General features: G+C 43.3%; 1 protein-coding gene and 1 long non-coding RNA gene across 2 annotated transcripts in view; both read left to right on the top strand.

Moving 5' to 3' along the window:
- The window catches only part of LOC116948921 (interleukin-31 receptor subunit alpha-like), a 38,037-nt gene extending 27,241 nt beyond the window's left edge, over positions 1 to 10,796 (top strand). Inside the window, exons 13-16 of the mRNA XM_032966187.2 lie at positions 1,086 to 1,238; positions 2,759 to 2,858; positions 6,287 to 6,362; positions 6,926 to 10,796. Of these exons, the coding sequence (XP_032822078.1) occupies positions 1,086 to 1,238; positions 2,759 to 2,858; positions 6,287 to 6,362; positions 6,926 to 7,738 (1,142 nt within the window). The 3' untranslated portion in view covers positions 7,739 to 10,796. The remainder of the gene's footprint in view (positions 1 to 1,085; positions 1,239 to 2,758; positions 2,859 to 6,286; positions 6,363 to 6,925) is intronic.
- A 2,771-nt stretch (positions 10,797 to 13,567) lies between these two features.
- LOC142929833 (uncharacterized) lies at positions 13,568 to 20,525 on the top strand. The gene is made up of 3 exons (XR_012945985.1): positions 13,568 to 14,127; positions 14,959 to 15,270; positions 18,930 to 20,525. It is a non-coding gene; the product is annotated as an uncharacterized LOC142929833 (long non-coding RNA).
- The last annotated feature ends 805 nt before the right edge of the window (positions 20,526 to 21,330 follow it).

Here is a 21,330-nt window from a genome sequence, read left to right as displayed (position 1 = left end):
CTTGTTCGTGGCTTCCTGCCCCCATGAGCTAAACGGACCAAAATGGCAAAATTCCCCGTCAGCACAAGCTTACCTGGACATTAGGAACACAATAAATAAATGTGAAAAAAAGGCCATCTGCCACACACGACGACGTTTCTTCATACAGTAACTGCATGAGCCAAGCCCAGTTAACAACATTTCAGGAGTGTATAGCATCCTTGCCGGATAGAATGAGCCCATGAAACCCAGTACAGCTACCATATGCAATGGAATTAGCCCAACCCTTTCTCAGAATGTTCAACTACCGAGATAAAAACTCTACACAACTTGAAATTACACGAGTCCCCCCCTGCCCTGCACCGGTCGAGCAACGTCAGAGCACCCCATTCGTGAGATAAGCATCAACATCTAAAGGTTATCGACCAAATATATGCCCCTTTTACGACAAACCCTCTTCTAGCCTCTCACCCAAAGGATAACTCAACTGAAAAGAAACACCAATGATAACAGCACACCCCACCCTCCACGCCCACCTCCCACCCCTTCGTAACTTCCCCTTGCCAGCCCCTGCCACCTTCGCTTTTTACTAAATGAGAACAGAAAGTTACTTTGTGTATTCAATGAATATGGAGGATAGACAAAAACGACGGATACAGAATATGATGGATAAGAGTTTATTGTTTTCTGCATATGTGTGTGTCTATGTATCTTCCTGCACGTGTCTCTGTGTCTCTGCATGCGTGTTTGTATCTATGTCTGTGTGTGTCTATCTATGTGTGTCTCGTTCTGCATGTAACTCTTTGTATCTGTCTGTCTCCCTGTATCTGTCTAGCATCTGTTTTCATGTCTCTCTGTAAGTGTGTGTGTGCTTATCTATATATCTCTGTGTTTATGTCAGTATTCAAATAATAATTTCTGTAGCAATTCCCACCCGCCTTGCCTCCTCTGCTCCACCTCAATCAGAATCTGTATTTATCCTGGATAAATCCGATGAGCATCGAAGCTATTTTTCACATATGTCCAACCATCATTGACTACCCCCCAAAACACTTCGCCTGCCCCCCACCCCGAAAATAATTTTGTTCCGCTGCCTCTGTTTTCAGTGCTGGTGCCCTGCACATCGCCAGTGGAGGGCACATGCATAAGCAGCCACCGCCTAGAAGGGCTGGAGCCCAACACTGAGTACGAGCTTCAGGTGGCAGCTGTCACTTCAGCCGGAGAGGGCCCACGCAGCCTCACAAGCAAGGCCGTCACAGGTAAGTGAGCACGACAGTGTTCCGGCATTGCAGAGCAGTGCCCTGGGTAGTGCCCTCATGGTATCATTTCAGCCAGGGCTGTCTCTCTGATTTACAGAAATATTTAACTATCTACCATCGGGGAGGATGACAGAGGTGCAGACGGGGTGCGGGGAGGTTTTTGGGTTTGCATTTAGAGTGCCTTGAGAATTTTAACATTGAGTGCACTCAATATCATCATCATCATCATCGTGATCAGTCTGTTAACCGTGAGGTTATGAGGGCCCTGAGAGGAATTGTAGGGGCACCAGTGGTGCGTTTTGCAATAAACTCTCTCCACCGCTTGTACTCTTTCGCGATCTGCACAATTTCTGCCACTGGCCTCACCATCCAAGTCGCTACATTCATTGTTCAGCTGCTTCGTGGCCGACCTCCATTGCTGCACTGCTGACACGGCCAGCTGTCTCACCTTGTTCCTCTTTGCTATCGCCAACAGTGATTCCTGTCTGTACCCCAGTCATTTCAGTTACATCTGCAACTCCAGAACAGGTTGCTAGCATTGGCAATGTGAGCCTTGCAACCATCTGGTGATTCCCATTAGACATCGATCAAAGGAAATGGTGCATGAAAGTTCATGGAGTTTGCTGAACAACCAAATATGGAGTTTGGCCAAACAACCAAATATAAGACAACAGTGCTTGGGCAATTGTTGGCACCAGTTCTAGCCTCCTTACCACTTGATTGTGGTTCCTTTGCCTCAAAATCATTATCTCCCTCTATATATGAACACAAACTGTGCATTACAAATTGTTATATTCTCACTGTCTTATGTAAAACTGACCTGAAATAGTTTCCTCAGTGCCGAGACCTGTGTGTGACTTGTGCAGATGATGATGATCATGGTGATGAAGGAGACGAAGATGGTGATGATGATCATCATGAATTCGGTGGTGGAATTTGTAGTTATATCAATGATGACAATGGTGATACTTAATAATGTGATGATGATGTAGAATATAAGTGATTGTGTGCTGCCATAGCACAGATGAAGAATAACTTTTACATTTAATTTCACTAATAGTAGGTCCTACATTGCTTGATGTAATCATTAAATTCTGGTCAAAGTGCCTTGAGACTCTCTGTGAGTGAAGACAATTTTTTTTGTAAAATGTAAAGCTACGCAGGATGCTGCCATGATGTAACAGTTAGCAATGGACTTGCAATCCAGAGTTTGCCAATTCGATGTGCAACCACAGTGAATTGTCAGGTCGTGTGTCGTGGTGCAAAGTGTAGATAATACCACCTCTTCCAGGACATTTGATTTGCACGGTTGGCTACGTAGGGTGCGAAAGAAGTTCAACGTACATACATAATTTTGCCCAGCATAAAAGGCTTCTCTTCAGCTCACTCTAACAGAAACCCTTCTGGTAGCAGTGAGATGAGCAAGCAATTGGAGTGCTGCTCCTTTACCTTTAAAAGCTTGTCATTCTGAAGATCACAGGAGTGCGATTTTTTGCCTGTATGTTTGTTCTATTGGGCAGGTTTCCGTGAATTCGTTTTCATCATGATGCTCATTGCCGGTCTATTGCTTCTGTCCGGTGGGATCATCACATGCATCTGCATCGTCATCGTCCCAGCCAGGTAACTCGCCAGAGCATTGGATTCGTGTGGGGTTGCCACCTTTCCTGGTTTTCCGAGGAAGTCCCCTTTTTTGAGGAGGCTTTTCTGAGAAATCTGAACGTCTTGCCGGGACATTATAAAAGCCTAATTTGTATTTGTCGATTATGTGTTGATACACCACTCCAGACAATGCATTTACACGTAGTTCTCCCCTCTTCTAGTATTGCAAGATAATCGTTTTCCCATGATATTCCCCAATTCGTTTTACCTCGGAGGTGGCAACACTCGACTCTTAGCAGTTCTTTTCTGAAAAAAAATGCAAGAGCATGTGGCAAAGCAGAATCAATTAATGGAGTGAGTGGAAATAAGAGTTTAAATTCAAGATATAAAAATACAAATTTAGACGGCATACCCAAACCTGCCATATTTATATCACATTGTAGTGATATGTGGTTGGAACATGTCTCTAGATGCAAACATTCCTTCCACAGTGTTTATGAATTCCAGTTTAACACGTAGGCTTTCGCGACCAATATCGTCCATAGAAGTTATTGGGTTAGATCGCGTAAATATATAAATGTGTCGTTAAAACCCGCCACCACCCGACACAGCCAACTAGTAAGGGTTGTCACGTAAACAGAACGTGGCCAATTCGTCACTAGTACAGCAACACCGGTCTGTTGGAGAGCCAAGCCACAACATTTACAATCTGAGTACGACGTTTCGCCAGTAATTACAACTAGCTTAATCAGGCGACAGCCAGATTTGTGGAGAAGTCTTACTGTTTCGTTCCTTATATAGAGGCGTAGATGCGGTGACCACGCTTCTGCGCTCTTGCACAATGTGGGGGGTGGGAGTTACTGAGGCAACGTACATTATAACTGAAGTACTTCAAGAGGGATTACCGTTGGCTATTTTAATACGCACAATAGACAGGAAGGACAAGTTCAAAGGGCTCGCATAATGCACATAATGTACGTTGCCTTAGTAACCCCCCCCCACACTCATTGTGCAAGAGCGCAGGAGGGTGGTCAACAGATTTACGCCTCTATATAAGGAACGAAACAGTTAGACTTCTTCACAAATCTGGCTGTCGCCTGATTAATCTACTTGTAATTACTGGCGAAACGTCGTGCTCAGATTGTAAATGTTGTGGCTTGGCTCTCCAACACACCGGTGTGCTGTGCTAGTGACGAATTGGCATGTCCTGTTTACGTGACAACCCTTACTAGTTGGCTGTGTCGGGTGGTGGCGGGTTTTAACGACACATTAATATATTTACGTGAGCTAACCCAAAAACCTATATTATTTATGGATTCCAATGGTCTCCTTGGTGATTATCAGCCTTTATTAATCAACATATTTCCCAGGACCCCGCTACCCTGTTGTGGGTACATTGGTCTCTTAGAGAGGCTCATTTGATGTCGATAAGCACGGTTAGCTACATACAATTGTCTACGTATGGTGCAAAAGAAGTTCAACATGTATAGCTCATTCTACACCAGGGGTCCCACACCACTAAGCCAGAGACAGCTACCTGAGTCATTATTTCCAGAAAGACCAACTCATTATGTATGTATGTATATGAAAGAATTCAGCTCACACCGTGTTCCGCAAAGGGTCTCTTCATTAGATGACCCACAGTTAACGTCCCCGGTCATACGGCAGGTAACACGCCACGCTTCAGCGCTCCGCACCCCAAGCTCCCTTCTCTTATCTCGCTCTGAATTAGTCAATTCTTGCCCAGGGCTTTGCCCCCAAAGATGACTCACTGGCCAAGCATCTCTGAGTCTAATGATATCTGCCCATGGCTTTTGCCTCAGGTGATGATTTACTGGCCAGGCACCTCTGAGTCCCCAACACATGTATGTATGTTGAACCTATTTCTCGCTGTATGTAGCACAATCGTGCTGATTGGAGGTGCAAGGAAGGACAACAAACTCAACACAAAAAGCAGTTCTAAAGAAATTAGTTTGAAATCTAGATTCAAAAGTTGCATAGCTCCAGTGGCTTCCTAGTATCGGAAGGAAGAGCGTTTCAGATGGCCGCAGAAGCGCATCTGAAAGTGGCCAGAAGCCGCTGCGAGGATGACTGGAGTTTAAATGATGGTTTATGCTTCTTGTTGTTGTATCTCCCACGGTGATAACAGAGGGTAGAAATTGCAAGAAACGAATACAAATTTTTCGCAATGAAATTAAAGTTAGAGACATCGCATTGTTTGTTGTGAGGAGATGTCTCCCTTGACTCCTAAGCAGGAGGTCGTGGGTTCGATCCCCACAAGGACTCGTGTATATTTGTAGTCCGCCTATTTTCTCCCTGTGGTGGTATTGTGGATTTTCCTCCAGTTTTTCCCTCTGCAATGAAAAACATACATTTAAATTTTGATTTAAAGCTTTCGTGACTGCAGGGATTCATATTCTTGGTTCTTTCGGTAAAGTCACCACGTAGAAGGGAAACAATAAAATAATAAAAAATATATTTTTACTTTTCCGAAAGAACCAAGAATAACATGCATTTAGATTACATATTTGGCTGCCACTATAAACTCTCACGTATGATAGATAATAAGCGACTTCGTTTAACTTTCACGTGTCGCCAGATCACCTCTAAAAAAGTAGCTATTCGCTCAGTGGGCTATACCCGGTAAAATAGAAAGTTTCATTTAAATAAATGGAATAAAGTCAGTGGGTTTGGGCAGGACATTCTGCGAGAAGAAATATCGAGCAATGATCGAGCATAACGAATTAATGGCAGTCAAAGGAGGGAACAAGAGAATGCCCATCGCAAAGATAGAGCGATGATGAATGCAGCTCATACAGAGGAGATAGATGGATGATTGCATTGCAAGACTGTGGGAGATGATGACGGCTTATGGAGGCGTTCATCCAGCAGTGGATATATCACGATGGATGATGATGATGATGGATAATGCTCTTTCTGAAATTCTATTTTATCTTCACATTTTTATCTCCCAGGCATGCAATGGAATATAACCGCGTGTGGTTACTTTTCAGTATCGTTTTATGGGACAAAAATAATCCATTCCGAACTTTTTCCGGTTAGCAGTGCACCACATTGTGCTAGAAAACGACCCGACACGATTCAAGTCACAGGCCAATTTCTGATGTCCCTTCGGCAGGCCTTTGCATCCACACAATAGCAGCACACATGGTTCCGTCATTGCATCATCATATTCTACACCTCGCCTCGAATGCAGTACAACAAATGGGGTATTTTAGATAATAGCAAATTAATCACTCAGATCCATAATTGCAAAGAAAATACATTGTGGAAGAGCAATGCAGGCTCGACAATACACCAAGACATGAGAATATTATCCAAGGACAAAACAAGAGCCTGAGAAAGATTTTACATAGTTATTTGTGGTCACCATTTGAAATTAAACATTGCCTCGATTGCCCGTGGATTGCACATTTGTGTTTTCACAGAATGAAGCATGTATTTTTTCACAAAGTTCCGGATCCCAAGAACTGCAGCTGGGCAAGGGACATTGACTTCAGCAAGGTACTGTATTGCACAGTTCAAATGAAACAAATATAGTGCAGTTGGGTATTTTCTAAGTTTTTATAGCATGAGGCGTACATTGGCCTAGCCGCTGTGCTTCATGTTGCTCGATTTCATGCGCTGTTCCAAATCTGGGGGTTGGTCCTATGAAGGCACCTGTTTGGCAAAAGTTCTCGTGTGTTTATTTCTAATGCTTTCCAACTAAGATGGAAAGTGTCCATGCATTAGATTAGCTCTGCCTATCCATCTGCTATGGGGATCGGGGCAGGGGGGGGGGCACTTTAACTCTCGTAATATGATCCAATATGGACACATCTTTAGTATAACGTTGAGTTCCCAACCAGGAAAGTAAACAGCGGTTGTCTTATGGATATACGCACGCCTACTAGAGGAATATAGAATTTCCACCACTGGCTTCACGGCACAGTGCTCCGAGTACTGCATCACCAATCGGCCAATTTAGTTCTCATTTATAGACAATGTGTTGACGATGCCATTATTGCACGAACAGTGTATTGTGCTGTTGTCCACCCGTTAATGTTCATCATTATTTATGCCCCCAGCCCGAGAGCCTGCAAGGATTCCTGAGAATCACTCTATCGTCATCGCCGGACGTCCGCGAGACGGAGACGTTTTCAGAAATCACGGTGGATTGCGGCTGGAAACTGCAAGGGCATCTGCTGGAGAAAGCGCTGGATTTCGACGGCGGTTACACAACCACCGTTCCCGCACATCTGCCCACAAGCCACGGACTTGGCACCAAGGGTGGAGGCGAGACGACCAAAGTGATTCCAGAGGCGCCCTTGCCTTCCCGCGCACTGCCTCTCCCTGCCAAGCTGTTGGCTCTGGAGCAGCTACGCGCAACCGCCGCCAGCGTCGCATCAACACGCACCCAACTGCCGAGCTGGGCACAGTATTCGCAGCACGACGCGATGTCTGACATCGGCGGGGCGCCGGGACCACCGGGAGGCGTGAGGCTCCCGGCCTCAGCGCCGACTCGCTGGGGCCCGGAGATGCACGTCTACGAGAACAGCGATGTCAAGGCTGCGATCAACCCCACCGAGGCCTCGAGTGGCGGTGGGGGCGACGGCGGTGGCCTCGCAAGCTCACTGCCCGCCGGTGCACACCCGTTCACTCTACAGCGGAATAACAACTCGAACGCGTTGCCACAGGGCCGCCCCGCCCTCGACGTTGATGACAGCGGCGGCGCGGGAGTGATGGACGGTGGCGTGAGCGGTGGTGGCCTGGAGGTGCCGGCCACCGTTTGGACTGGGCGTCGTGAAACTCTGCTGCCCTACAACGTTTTTAGTTATCAGCCACAAGACCCTGCCTATCACCTGCCCCCGAATGGCATTTACACCAACGGGCTGCATTGAGCGTGATTTGATTTTTATAACCCCTTGGACAATGCCAAAAGAGGGACGGCAGCATCTGGAACAATTCTGTCACCTTACTGTTTTAAAAAAAAAATAGATAAGACAATACAAACGATAGCAGCTTGCGGTCGTTTTTTTACCTTCATTGACTGACCAGGCGTTTGTGTGGTCTGATGGCAGTTAAGACTGATTTATGTGAACAATGTTACATTCAGGTTGCATAGTGAGCGACGTGTTAGTTGTGAAAACTGTAAATATGGATTTGAGTGCAGGACTTTCGAGTGTAAGTTCAATCACTGGGGACACTGTGATAATGTTAATATAAGTGCTCACCTTTATTAATTTCCAGCACAATTTTGTCTTTTAATAAGAGTATCAGAATTCTATACATATATGTTGTATATAAGAGACTAGTTAATAAACAACATTACAATTGTTTATATTGTCCAAGCACTTGTTGATTTCACATACTTCTAAACTTCACACATACAACAATTTGTAAATAATATTTTTGTTACTTACCTTAAGAGTTGCACACACGATGATAAATATGACTTATCTTTGAAATGAAAGTGCAAGTTGAAGCTTGCACCGAGTATTTTTTAATATATTGTTTGAGATAATTTGTGTAATGTTTTGAGCAGAGTGGAAACATGCATTCTTGTGAGTGTGAAACTGGACGATTTAGTTACATTGTGATTGTATTTCTGTATTTTTCAATATTGCGTCCTGTACCTTCTCTTCCATTTTGGCTCGGATATAATTCGTAATATTTTAACATGTGGTCCATAAATAATTCAGGCTGCTCTTATTGAACAGTTCAATCAAAATGGCAAACAGAACAAAGAAGAGCTGATGGTAATCGGAGAACAACAATGGACATGTGCAAACATTTCTACGAACAATAGCAGAGGGGGAGTTATTTAATCTCTTGAATTGTCTGCACCTGTCCATTTTATTCTCAAATGTTCAACTCAGTGCTTCCCCACGTGGGTTGCAACCTGTCCTGGTTGCAACCCATTGGTTCGAAACAGATGTCACATTTGTTGGTACCACCTGAGGTGGCATTACTTTAACTGGTTCAGTAAATCGTGTGATAATCGTTCGGAGCAACTGAGTTATCAAGTACGTGATTCACTTGTATTAGCCATGAAGACACGTCGGTACGAGGAAAGTCGTGCCACCTTTGGTGGTACCGATTTCTGCTCTGGCCCATGGAAAACATTGCTCATCCTCTTTTTGAGATGTATTTTTTTTAACACAGTTGCTGAGCCCAAAGGCCCAAAATGGCAAGCAGTCATCAACGAACCCCCCCCCCCTCCCCCAGCTGTTTGGGATAATAACACTCAATTAGTAATAGCACTCAACTCACACGTAGTTTTCCCCTCCTCTGGAATCATGATATATACTTCTTCCCATGATATGTACCTCAGAGGTGGTAAGCCTACTTCCCACACACGTAAATATCTTCACACCACATCTGATTATATTTATTTTACAACCCTTATGCATCAGTTTATGCTTTGTGTCAAGAGAGGGATTTTGAACAGTCTTATGTTCATAACATCGTTTTGTTGGGGTTAAATCGCGTAAATAAAAATGTGTCGTTAAACCCACCACCACCCGACACAGCCAATTAGTAAGGGTTGTCACCTAAACAGAATACATGCCAATTCGTTACTAGTACAGTAACGAATTGTTGAAGAGCAAATCTACAACATTCACAAGTACTCAGATTATAAATGTTCCAAGATATCTAATCAGTGTGGAGGAGTAGACCACAATACGCACGAAAGAGGTTTTTTTCTAGAACTCCCTCCAGCAAAGGCCCTTCTACCAGTAGTGGTGACCAAATAATTGCTGTGCTGCACCTTTGCCCTTCTAAATTCAATTGATATAATTTTTTCCGAGACAAATCACATGAAATAATCTCACAATATATACAAGTATATTCACTACTTGCACGAATACCATTGGCTTAGAACATGAAACCATATATATAATAAAAGCTGTCCTTGTGTAAAATGGTTATTTTTGTGAACAGAGAGAGCAGACGTGATCGATTGACTTTCACAATGCAATGTGGAGCCCAGAGAAAATGTGGGACATTTAAAAAAAAAACATTACAGTTAAATAGTTTTTAATTGACAGGTTGAAGTGTTTTCCATTTTAAGAGTATTAGTATTAATTAAGCCCTTTTAAATTAATATGCATTGTTATATACTGTTTAATAAACGCATTTACGTTTCAAATAAAATAACCAAAGGTCATTAAAAAAATTAAATCATGGGAAGTGTCGTACTGCCGTAGATAACATAATTAGGCGACATTTTTTTCTGTATTAATCCATACTCACTGTTATAATTTCAGTCAACTTAACACATCCATCAATAACACTAACCCTAAAAGGAGAAAATAATAATGACCATTCTTGCCCTTTGAAGGGCCATTGCCTGAAATGTCCCTGATCATGGATTTTTCTTTTCATTTTTTCTGTTTGTCCTTTGCACCACTACCAACACAGTTTAAAAAAAATGGTTCTGCCATTACGGATTCCTTCACAGTCACGTGTATAAGGAGCTAATAAATTTAAAGATGTTGGTAAGATATCACTGCTCTAATACATTATAGTATAATGTACGCTGATGTATTTCATCGAGGAGTTCAAAGGCTTGACATCTCGGGCACAAAAATGAGGACATATCATGGGAATAAGAGTCTCGCAGAGAGGAGAACTACATGTCAACGCATTGCCTTGAGTGGTGTGTTATTATTCAGCTGACAAAAAAATCTGGAATTTAAGTGTACTGTTGCCTCAACAAGAGAATGATCTTTTGATTTAAAGCTTTCGTGACTGCAGTAATTCATATTCTTAGCTCTTTCGGTAAAGTCACGTTGAAGGGAAACAATAAAATATATATAAAACAATAAAAATTCTCACGACGTTTCGACCATAACACAAACGGTCGTCATCAGGTGTGAAAAAACCAACGTGACTTTACCGAAAGAGCTAAGAATAAGAGAATAATCCTGTGGAAATAAAGACGTGACAACCCGATGTTTCGATTTAAAGCTTTCGTGACTGCAAGGATTCATCTTCTTTGGTTCTTTCGGTAAAGTCACGTAGAATGAGAATTTATTATTTTATTCTCATTCTACGTGACTTTACCGAAAGAACCAAAGAAGATGAACCCGATGTTTGCCACATAGAAAAGATCTTATCAGGCAGTCACGTTTAATATTTTAAAAGGATGTTGGGCGGAACATATCGCTGAAGGGATGGAGGCCGATGGTCCAGAAGAGTGACGAGCAGCCAAGGAATGGAACTCCTCTGAGAGGGTGTCCACTGAAGACATGGCTTGTGTGCAGGTGCTGGGTGGATGTTTATGCTGGAGGAGGTGGCGGTTTGAGGAGGCCTTCAACCAACAGTGGATTGACCATGGCAGATGATGATGAGGCCGATACTGCTTTTCATCTCCCGACCCATGAAGGAAATCATAACTTGGTTCCAGCACATGGCTTACATATATTTGACACACAGACACACACGCGCGTGACAACACCGCATACAATGCGGTATTGTCACGCGCGCGTGTATCTGGGTTTCTGCACTCTGTCCTGACCTATCGGAGCAGCTGCTCCCAATCGGAGTTCCTCGGAGGTGGTGGTGGTGGGGGGTGCGGTGTTCTCATCGATATAACAGCAGGTACATCATCATCGCCAGCAGTTCGGACTGGGAAGAGAGCTGGCCTTGTGGTTCGTAGGTGCGAGAGACCCACAAAGGCTGGAGCCGCAGAAGGTTAACGCCTCCTCCTTTCTCTTAGGCTTATATGCCACCAGATGATGGGTGTTATCTAACACGACTTGCAAATGGAGCATTGAAGAATGCAGCAGCACAAGCACGGGACGTGTGCCAAGTTGAATACAGCATCGGCTGAGACTCTAAAAACGAAACTTTCTATTTTAATAATAGGGGTTTTCCCCTTTTTTTCTGGCAACAAAACTGAAACTTTTTTTTACAAGGATTCATGTCTGCATTAACCACAATACCTGCAGTCAAAATGCAAACAAAAGAAGGGGGAAAACCCTATTATTACATTTTGGTACTGGCAAAGGAGGTCTAATGATGTAGATTCTCACCCCGAGCCCTCATTACTTTGATAGTGCATTGTCTTTGAGCTGTGTGACGCCTTTTGGCGTCATCTGGTCGAGCACCAATTGGGTCGAGGCTCAAAAGAAAGCCGTCCCTTGGTGTGGACCAATCAGTTTCAAGGACAATGCATATATTACCATAGTATGTTTTTTGTTTGCATTTTGACTGCAGGTATTGTGGTTAATGCAGACATGAATCATCGTAAAAAGGTTTCAGTTTTGTTGCCAGAAAAAAGGGGAAAACCTCTATTATTATATTTTGGTACTGGCAAAAGAAGTCTAATGATATTTCTATTTTATCAGATAAGACCCACTGAGCTACAGTATATAGCTCTTTTTCAGAAGCGACCAGGCCACATATTGTAGCTCAACGAAGTGGCTTATCATGTGGAAATTTCTAGCAGCCAAATACTCTAGACGCATGTTTCTAAATGCAGAGGGAAAAAAAACGCAGGACCCGGAGAGAACACGCAAACTCCAAATACACCGGCGTCAGGGTTTAGAACCCACAACCTCCTCTATACCAGGCGAGGTAGTTAACATCTCGCCACCGTGACTCAAGGCACGAGCAATGACCCAGTCTATCATCGCTAAAATCAACGAGATTATCTGGTCGAGTGCGGCTCGTGTGGTTATGAAAAAAGCAACGAAATATTAAATTGCACGATTTAACCACAAACGTATTATATATCGACGATGCGCACAATATCTTTACGAGTAAATAAGATCAATCTATTTTATAACATTAAGCGTGTGTTTATAGCTGCGGGAATAACGGTGGGGTGTTGAATTACCGGCGTGCGATTGATTTAACAGCCCAGCTAGCACATGTGAGTTAAAATCCGGGTTGCAGGTTGACTCAGCCCCATTATACCTCCAGGGTCGATAAAATAGTATCACTTTGTCTGATGGGGGGGGGGGGGGGAAGAGTGAACATTGGTTGTGCCTCCCCTCCATCCTCCATAGGAATGTGGAATTTCCACCACTTGCCTGAAGGCTGTGAACAGGAGATGCATGAGCGTTGCCTCAACGGACGTTTGAGTGGGAAATGACCCACCATGTTCAACTGATTTACACCACCGGTGACTTCCAGTGCTGATGAACCTCATGAGACGAGCTCGGAGGGGACCTCTAGTGTAATGTGACGCTGTTAAGAGTGATAAGACATTCGTATGTAGCCGGTCGGTGCCACCGCGCTCTGTTAGAAAGGGACCCAACGATACAGCACGTGGAGTTTGACATTCTTACACGATTGAACACATTTGGATATGTATTTTAAACAATATATACATCATATACAGTATTCTGCAGTCCTTAATTAAAGGTTGTTTATTACACCCTGCATAGACGTATTATCCATGTTTTTTTTCCCTTCTGTGTGTGGCAGTAATAGACATACCTGTCCACCCCTTATCAGTGCCTACCTTATTACAGACCAATTCAGACCTTATTGGCCACCCCGTGGCCCTTATACATCTCAACGTATATCCTACAAAGTTCCTTCACAAGGGAGACACACAAACAAATCGAAACAAATGTAGACTGTATTAACGCCGCATATCGTCCTGAAAACTCAGTTCCCCTGCACAATAATACGGGGTAAACCCGTATGAGTTGACAGGTATGAATATATTACGTGGCGTGTGCGGTGTTCACAAGTGACCATACACTACTGATAATACCAATCACACCAATTATATAGGAACTCCACTCTCGAGTCTCAATGCTGCTTTGCACTGGAGCCCTGGAGCATCGTTAAATCCGACGAGGGTTTGAATGTCTCTCGGGGCCGTGTTGTTCGATGCTTGCTTGGCCACACCAGAGTTGTGTTGCGGAGGCGGGGGTGGCGGCGTGGAGGGGTGACCCGGTTAGAGATATACATAATGTTATTACTCCCATTTCTTGTGTTGCTTTGCCTGAAAGTAGACTCGACTTTTGTCGTCGGTACAATATCAAACAATGCACGTGCCGCTGCACCCAATATAGTTAAATTCAACGGTTATCTTTCAATGGTTAAAAAAAGTAACACGCACCGACTAGTTCATCCAGTGTGGCTACTATTCCAGTACATCAGGACCCCCCCACCACCACAACTGGCCTCGCATGAGCAAGCAATATGAATGCATATCATCATCTACTGTGCTCGGGCACACATTCACAGATGGCGAAGACGCTGCTGAAAATGTACGCAGTGAGCTGCTTCCATCTCTGGGCTGCCTTGTGTCTCCTACATTCAGGTAAGCCGTCTTTTTTTCTGTATTACTCCTGCTGCCCATGTTTTCACCGTTGTGCTGTATAGCTCTGACATGTGTTGGGAGCTTCTTAAAGAAGCTGAATGTTCTATAAACTAAACTATAAACTATATGTATTTTATTCGGTAGCTCTCTTTCAGAAGCTACCTGGTCACAAATGATAGCTCAACAAAGTGGCTTATCACGGTGGAATGTATATCAGCTAAATACTTTCAAGGCATATGTCTAAATATGGAGGGGAAACAACCGGAGGACCTGGAGAAATATCCAAGCAACAACAGGGAAAACATGCAAATTCCAAATATACAGCAGGCGTCAGGGTTGGGTTCGAACCCACGACCGTCCTGTTTACCAGGCGAGGTAGTTAACATCTCGCCACCACGGAGCCCGTTCAGGGAGCTTCTGTGCCGCGTGTTGTTCGACATGATGTCCGACTGTTTTGCTCCACCTGCCGAACAAAATACGTGAAAGTACATACCCGACAAGACAGCGGAGTGTCATGGTTTTCCTATCATCACACATTCAGTCGGGGTTTTTCAAAAGTCGCTCTCAGTCGTATTGGTAGGGTTGTCGCAACATTATATTTCGATATTACATTTCGTGATATGACAATTATCGCAATATCAGTTTCCCTCACAATTGTGACATATCAACTGAGCAGTTCAACCTTAGGTCTAACTACACATATGTAAAAATGATTCCTATCTTTGTGGACTCCCTGTACAGCAATGCACGTATTGCGTATGTACGCACGTTGATCTTCTTTCGCACTCTTAAGCTGTACGCCCTGCGCACACTGCCCACACGCTCGCACAGGTCCATCCTACCATACCGGGGCTTGCGCTGTGCGCCCTGGCTCTCAGATGGTGGAGGTCGGGGACAACGTGACGTTCACGAGCACCTTTCACGATGACTCGTCGAGTGGCGACCGCCTCGAGCCACTGCCACTATTCTGGAGCTTCTCCGTGCCCGGCATCCAAAACAGGACCTGGCAGCGGAGATTCGAGAATGGCACCGTCGTTTCCGGGGTCACCTTGGTCAACGTTCAGCCGCCGTGCCAAACGAACATCGGGATCATTCTCTTTAAAAATGGCGAAATGTGTCAAGTTGCCACTCTCAAAGTGAACGGTCCTGAGTTTTTGTAATGCACCTCTCGCGAAATAATATTCACGCCTTTGTCAATACGCTGCCGAACGAAGGCACCTCTCCAGATTGTAGTGGTTTGCATGACTATTCTTCACCGCTTTGGTCAGTGCGGCTTGTTGAACGGATGATCGCCGCTCACGTTAGCTCGGAATAAATCGATCTTGGTTCGTATCGTTACAAAATAGATACGCAAACGATATTTCACCTTCATACAGTGAGGAGAAAAAGTATTTCATCCCCTGCTGATTTTGTACGTTTGCCCACTGACAAAGAAATTATCAGTCTATAATTTTAATGGTAGGTTTATTTGAACAGTGAGAGACAATAACAACAAAAAAATCCAGAAAAACGCATGTCAAAAATGTTATAAATTATATTCTTAGTTCTTTCGGTAAAGTCACGTTGAAGGGAAACAACAAAATAATAAAATATATATAAAACAATAAAAAATTCTCACGACGTTTCGACCATAACACAAACGGTTGTCTTCAGGTGTGTTGGTGAGACACTGTTTAACCAATACATACTTCACTTGGAATGGAACTTTCTACAAACAAACTGAGGGCACCCCAATGGGCTCCCCCCTATCTCCGGTTATAGCTAACATTTTCATGGAGAAATTTGAGACTGACGCCATCCAGACTGCCACTCTGCGCCCAACCTTATGGAAGAGGTACGTGGATGACACTTTTGTCATCTGGCCACATGGCCGGCCTGCTCTAGACCAATTCTTCGACCACATCAATTCCATACACCCAGCCATCAGATTTACCATGGAAGTCGAAATAGATGGCAAGCTACCTTTTTTGGATGTCCTAATTAAAAAGAGACCTGATGGTTCAATGAGCCACTCTGTCTACAGGAAAGCTACCCATACGGATACTTATCTGAAACCGGATTCCCACCACCATCCATCACAGAAGAATTCTCTCATCAAGACTCTGTATCATAGAGCCCAATGCAGATCCGACCAGGAACACATAGACAGTGAACTCAAGCACGTACACCAAGCTCTTAAGGCTAATGGTTACTCCGACTATACAATCCGCAAAGCTATCACTCAAACCATGAAGAAGGACCCTCTTGAGGAGCCTTTCAAAACCATCACTTTACCCTACATTGCGGGGATCACAAAAAAGATCTCCAAAATCTTGAATAAACACAAGATCCAGGTCCGTTTCAACACATTACATAAAATCCGTGATCTGGTTCCGTCTGTAAAAGATGTGATTCCGGACATACAATACCCTGGTGTCTACAAACTAAGTTGCCTCTGTGGTAGTAGTTACATTGGAGAAACCAAACGCCATGTCTCGGACCGCATTCGTGAACACAAAGCAGACCTTAAACACGGTAGGACCAACACCTCGGCGTGGCAGATCATTGTTATAATTCAGTAGGCTCACATGACATTGACTTTTCCAAGACAGAGGTTCTTTGTAAGCCATCTGGCTACCATGAGAGATTCGTTCATGAGGCTATCCACATATACAAGCACACAGACAATTTCAACCGAGAAGATGGATTCTATCTTAGCAATCATTGGAAAGATTTGATAAACCATTTCAGGTCTTTATTGATTGTTCACGCTTACAGTGGCTTTCAGACAACATAAAAAAAATTCGTCTCCCCCCTCCTCTTTTCAGAATATAGATGGACTAGTCCTAAATAAACTGCCAAATCGCTGCGCGTGGCGCTAACGTTTTTTATATATATAAATAAATACACCGTTTATAAATAAATGTATGCAAACCAACACACCTGAAGACGACCGTTTGTGTTATGGTCGAAACGTCGTGAGAATTTTTATTGTTTTATATATTTTTTATTATTTTGTTGTTTCCCTTCAACGTGACTTTACCGAAAGAACTAAGAATATGAATTACTGCAGTCACGAAAGCTTTAAATCAAAATGTTATAAATTGATTTGCATTTTAATGAGGGTAATAAGTATTTGACCCCTCTGCAAAACATGACTTAGTACTTGGTGGCAAAACCCTCGCTGGCAATCACAGAGGTCAGACGTTTCTTGTAGTTGGCCACCAGGTTTGCACACATCTCACGAAGGATTTTATCCCACTCCTCTTTGCAGATCTTCTCCAAGTCATTAAGGTTTCGAGGCTGACGTTTGGCAACTCGAACCTTCAGCTCCCTCCACAGATTTTCTATGGGATTAAGGTCTGGAGACTGGCTAGACCACTCCAGGACCTTAATGTGCTTCTTCTTGAGCCACTCCTTTGTTGCCTTGGCCGTGTGTTTTGGGTCATTGTCATGCTGGAATACCCATCCACGACTCATTTTCAATGCCCTGGCTGAGGGAAGGAGGTTCTCACCGAAGATTTGACGGTACATGGCCCCGTCCATCGTCACTTTGATGCGGTGAAGTTGTCCTGTCCCCTTAGCAGAAAAAACACTCCCAAAGCATAATGTTTCCACCTCCATGTTTGACGGTGGGGATGGTGTTCTTGGGGTCTTAGGCAGCATTCCTCCTCTTCCAAACACGGCGAGTTGAGTTGATGCCAAAGAGCTCCATTTTGGTCTCATCTGACCACAATACTTTCACCCAGTTGTCCTCTGAATCATTCAGATGTTCATTGGCAAACTTCAGACGGGCATGTATATGTGCTTTCTTGAGCAGGAGGACCTTGCGGGCGCAGCAGGATTTTAGTCCTTCACGGTGTAGTGTGTTATCAATTGTTTTCTTGGTGACTATGGTCCCAGCTGCCTTGAGATCATTGACAAGTACCTCCCGTGTAGTTCTGGCCTGATTCCTCACCGTTCTCATGATCATTGCAACTCCAGGGGGTGAGATCTTGCATGGAGCCCCAGGCCGAGGGAGATTGACAGTTCTTTTGTGTTTCTTCCATTTGCGAATAATCGCACCAACTGTTGTCACCTTCTCACCAAGCTGCTTGGCAATGGTCTTGTAGCCCATTCCAGCCTTGTGTAGGTCTACAATCTTGTCCCTGACATCCTTGGAGAGCTCTTTGGCCTTGGCCATGGTGGAGAGTTTGGAATCTGATTGATTGATTGCTTCTGTGGACAGGTGTCTTTTATGCAGGTAACAAGCTGAGATAAGGAGCACTCCCTTTAAGAGTGTGCTCCTAATCTCAGCTCGTTACCTATATAAAAGACACCTGGGAGTCAGAAATCTTTCTGATTGAGAGGGGGTCAAATACTTATTTCCCTCATTAAAATGCAAATCAATTTATAACATTTTTGACATGCGTTTTTATGCATTTTTGTTTTTATTCTGTCTTTCACTGTTCAAATAAACCTACCATTAAAATTATAGACTGATCATTTCTTTGTCAGTGGGCAAACGTACAAAATCAGCAGGGGATCAAATACTTTTTTTCCTTCACTGTATATCCGTCTCTCCCCTGCTGCTGAAATTAAGCGCTCATACAAGGCGGTGGGGCCGGTGGGTTGTGGGTAAAAATACATTTGTTTGTCTTCCGTGGAGAGACAGATATATCAACGAGACATTATTGTCCGATTTTCTATTTTCGATGGATAATGGTTGACAATGACTGCAATGGATGTTCACAAATGGCACAATGCGGTCTGACGCAGTCGTTAACATTCCTGTGATGATGATGATGATGATGCTGACACCGTACAACTCGTGTATCTCCTAGGCACTTTTAAGAGTAATAATGACGGCAAAGGCGAAGTCTTTCCCAAGGAGCAAAGCGTCCGGCAAGGAGACTCCGTCACCTTCAACTGCACAATACCTGCAGATAAATGCCAAACGCTGAACTTAACCTGGAAAATATTACCCACGGGCCAGATGATGTGGCATGAATCGATCGAGTTGCAACGGGGAGAGGGTTTAATATTTTCCACGGTGACTTTCAAGAACGTGCATCGTCCGACCCTTGCCACCAGCTTCATCCGAGTCAACTGCTACTTACATTGGGCACAAAAAGAGCCCACCTTTGTGGCTGCGGCTTTGCTTAAGTTTGTGGATCGAGGTGCAAAAGGTGAACAAACGTTTAATTTGTGCGCACTCGATGCATGGCATTTAGCTGACCGTTGTGGGAAAAGGAACGCCGGTGCAATGTTTGCAAATTAAAATATACTCTTAAGCGTAGGAAACAGAACATTTGCACTTACCGCATTGCTGGTAACTTTTAAATTGTGCCAACTTGTCATACAAGTTGAATTGACAAAAATCAATATTCAAACGGCCTTTAAAGGGGTAATTAACCTGCATATTGGTGGTACGTTAACTTAATACACAGTTTAAAGGTTTTGTGACTGCAAGGATTCATCTTCTTTGGTTCTTTCAGTAAAGTCACATATAATGAGAATAAAATAATGAATTAATGAATTAACACAATAAAATTCTCACGACGTTTCGGCCACAACACAAGCGGCCTTCATCAGGTGAAGGGACGAGACTGTTTGGAGGACAGCGCTGGAGCGAACAAAGCCACGCTCAGATCGCGACCTTTAAGCTGTGTGAGAAGAAACAAAGCGCCTTGACAAAGGAATTAGCATAGATTTTAGCATTGAAATAGCTGTATAAACCTATTACTAACGTTGGTCAATTAAAAAAAGTAAACATAATGCAGACCTGTATCCTGACCACAACGTGTGCAGTTTATCATAGCAGCTGTAACATTGATTGTATGATGCGCTGTGAAATTCAACTGCTATTCTCTGCTAAACTCATCGTGTGAAGAAAATGTGTTTTTCTCTTGCTTGCTTCGCATTGGAGTGAATATGCTTACTCAGCCATCAAAAGCCATTGCATCCAAAGAGACCATCTAATGATTAATTAGCAAAAACATACCCTTCCTAGTGAACAAGCGTTCATTTAGAAACAACTTGATTTTAAGTTTTCGTGACTGCAGGAATCCATACTCTGTGGTTCTTTCGGTAAAGTCACGTAGGTAGAAAAAAAGAAATAATAAATTACGACGTTTCGATCGCAACACAAGCAACCGTCAAGATACAGCCGTAGAACTGCTGAACAAGAAGGCTGTATCTTTCTACCTGATGACGATTGCTTGTGTTGCGATCGAAACGTCGTAATTTATTAGTTATTTTTTTCTACCTACGTGACTTTACCGAAAGAACCAAAGAGTTTAGAAGCAACTTCCTTTATTAACTGTTATTTCACTTCACTCTTTCTAATAACTTTATGAACCATGCAAGATGGCCACATTGAATAGCAGATGAATTAAACTATGGCACTTTGTTATGTGATGGATGACATAAAGTTCAAGACTGACATCCTTGACTCATGTACTTTAAATTGTTTTACACAATCATCATCAGCAGCAGCCATGATCAATCCACTGCTGTATAAAGGCTTCCCAAAGCCACTATCTCTCAATTACAACGTTTAACACATATATAATACATGCTGGGGTGGTGATGGTGCACTGGTTAATGCACTGCACTATGAACCCATTACAATTCGTTTGATTCCTGGTTGTCACTAACATCGGTGGTGAGTGGTGCTGGGCCTTTGCCAATCCACACTTACCAGTGTGGTGAAGTATGGTCCAATAATCCACATGTCTGACAAAGTTTGGAGGTCTTCATCCACCAGTGGATAACAAGGACTTAACATTATTATTATTATTATTATCATACTGTATATTTTTCATTTCAACAGTTCCCTCAAACAAGGTGAAAAATAAGGCAATATAAATTATTGTGTTAAAGATAATATTTGATACATTACTCCATATATCACTTTGGGTGCATTGGAACAATGAATACTGTAGGCTGCAGTGCTGATGGTCATGACCAATTTAAGGACAGTTGATGTTTATATATACAATTCGGGGCTGTCATAGTCTAAATGGTCAGTAGACTGGACTTGCAATCCAGAGACTGCTGATTTGATTCCATCGTCCACCGCAGCAATTGTAATCATGGTCAGGTTTGCCGAATCCCCAGCCTCTGTCCATCCAACACTATAAATAGGTACATAACATACTCTTTGGTTCTTTTGGTAAAAAAATCACGTAGGTATAAAATAAAATAAATCACGAAGTTTCGGGTGCAACACAAGCATCCATC

This window comes from Petromyzon marinus, chromosome 35, assembly GCF_048934315.1.
Source record: "Petromyzon marinus isolate PM22_M1 ecotype Great Lakes invasive population chromosome 35, UKy_Petmar_22M1.pri1.0, whole genome shotgun sequence".
Classification (NCBI taxonomy): Eukaryota; Metazoa; Chordata; class Hyperoartia; order Petromyzontiformes; family Petromyzontidae; genus Petromyzon; species Petromyzon marinus.
Note: the sequence above shows the minus strand (reverse complement) of the source record. Positions and strands in the feature narration are given on the sequence as shown.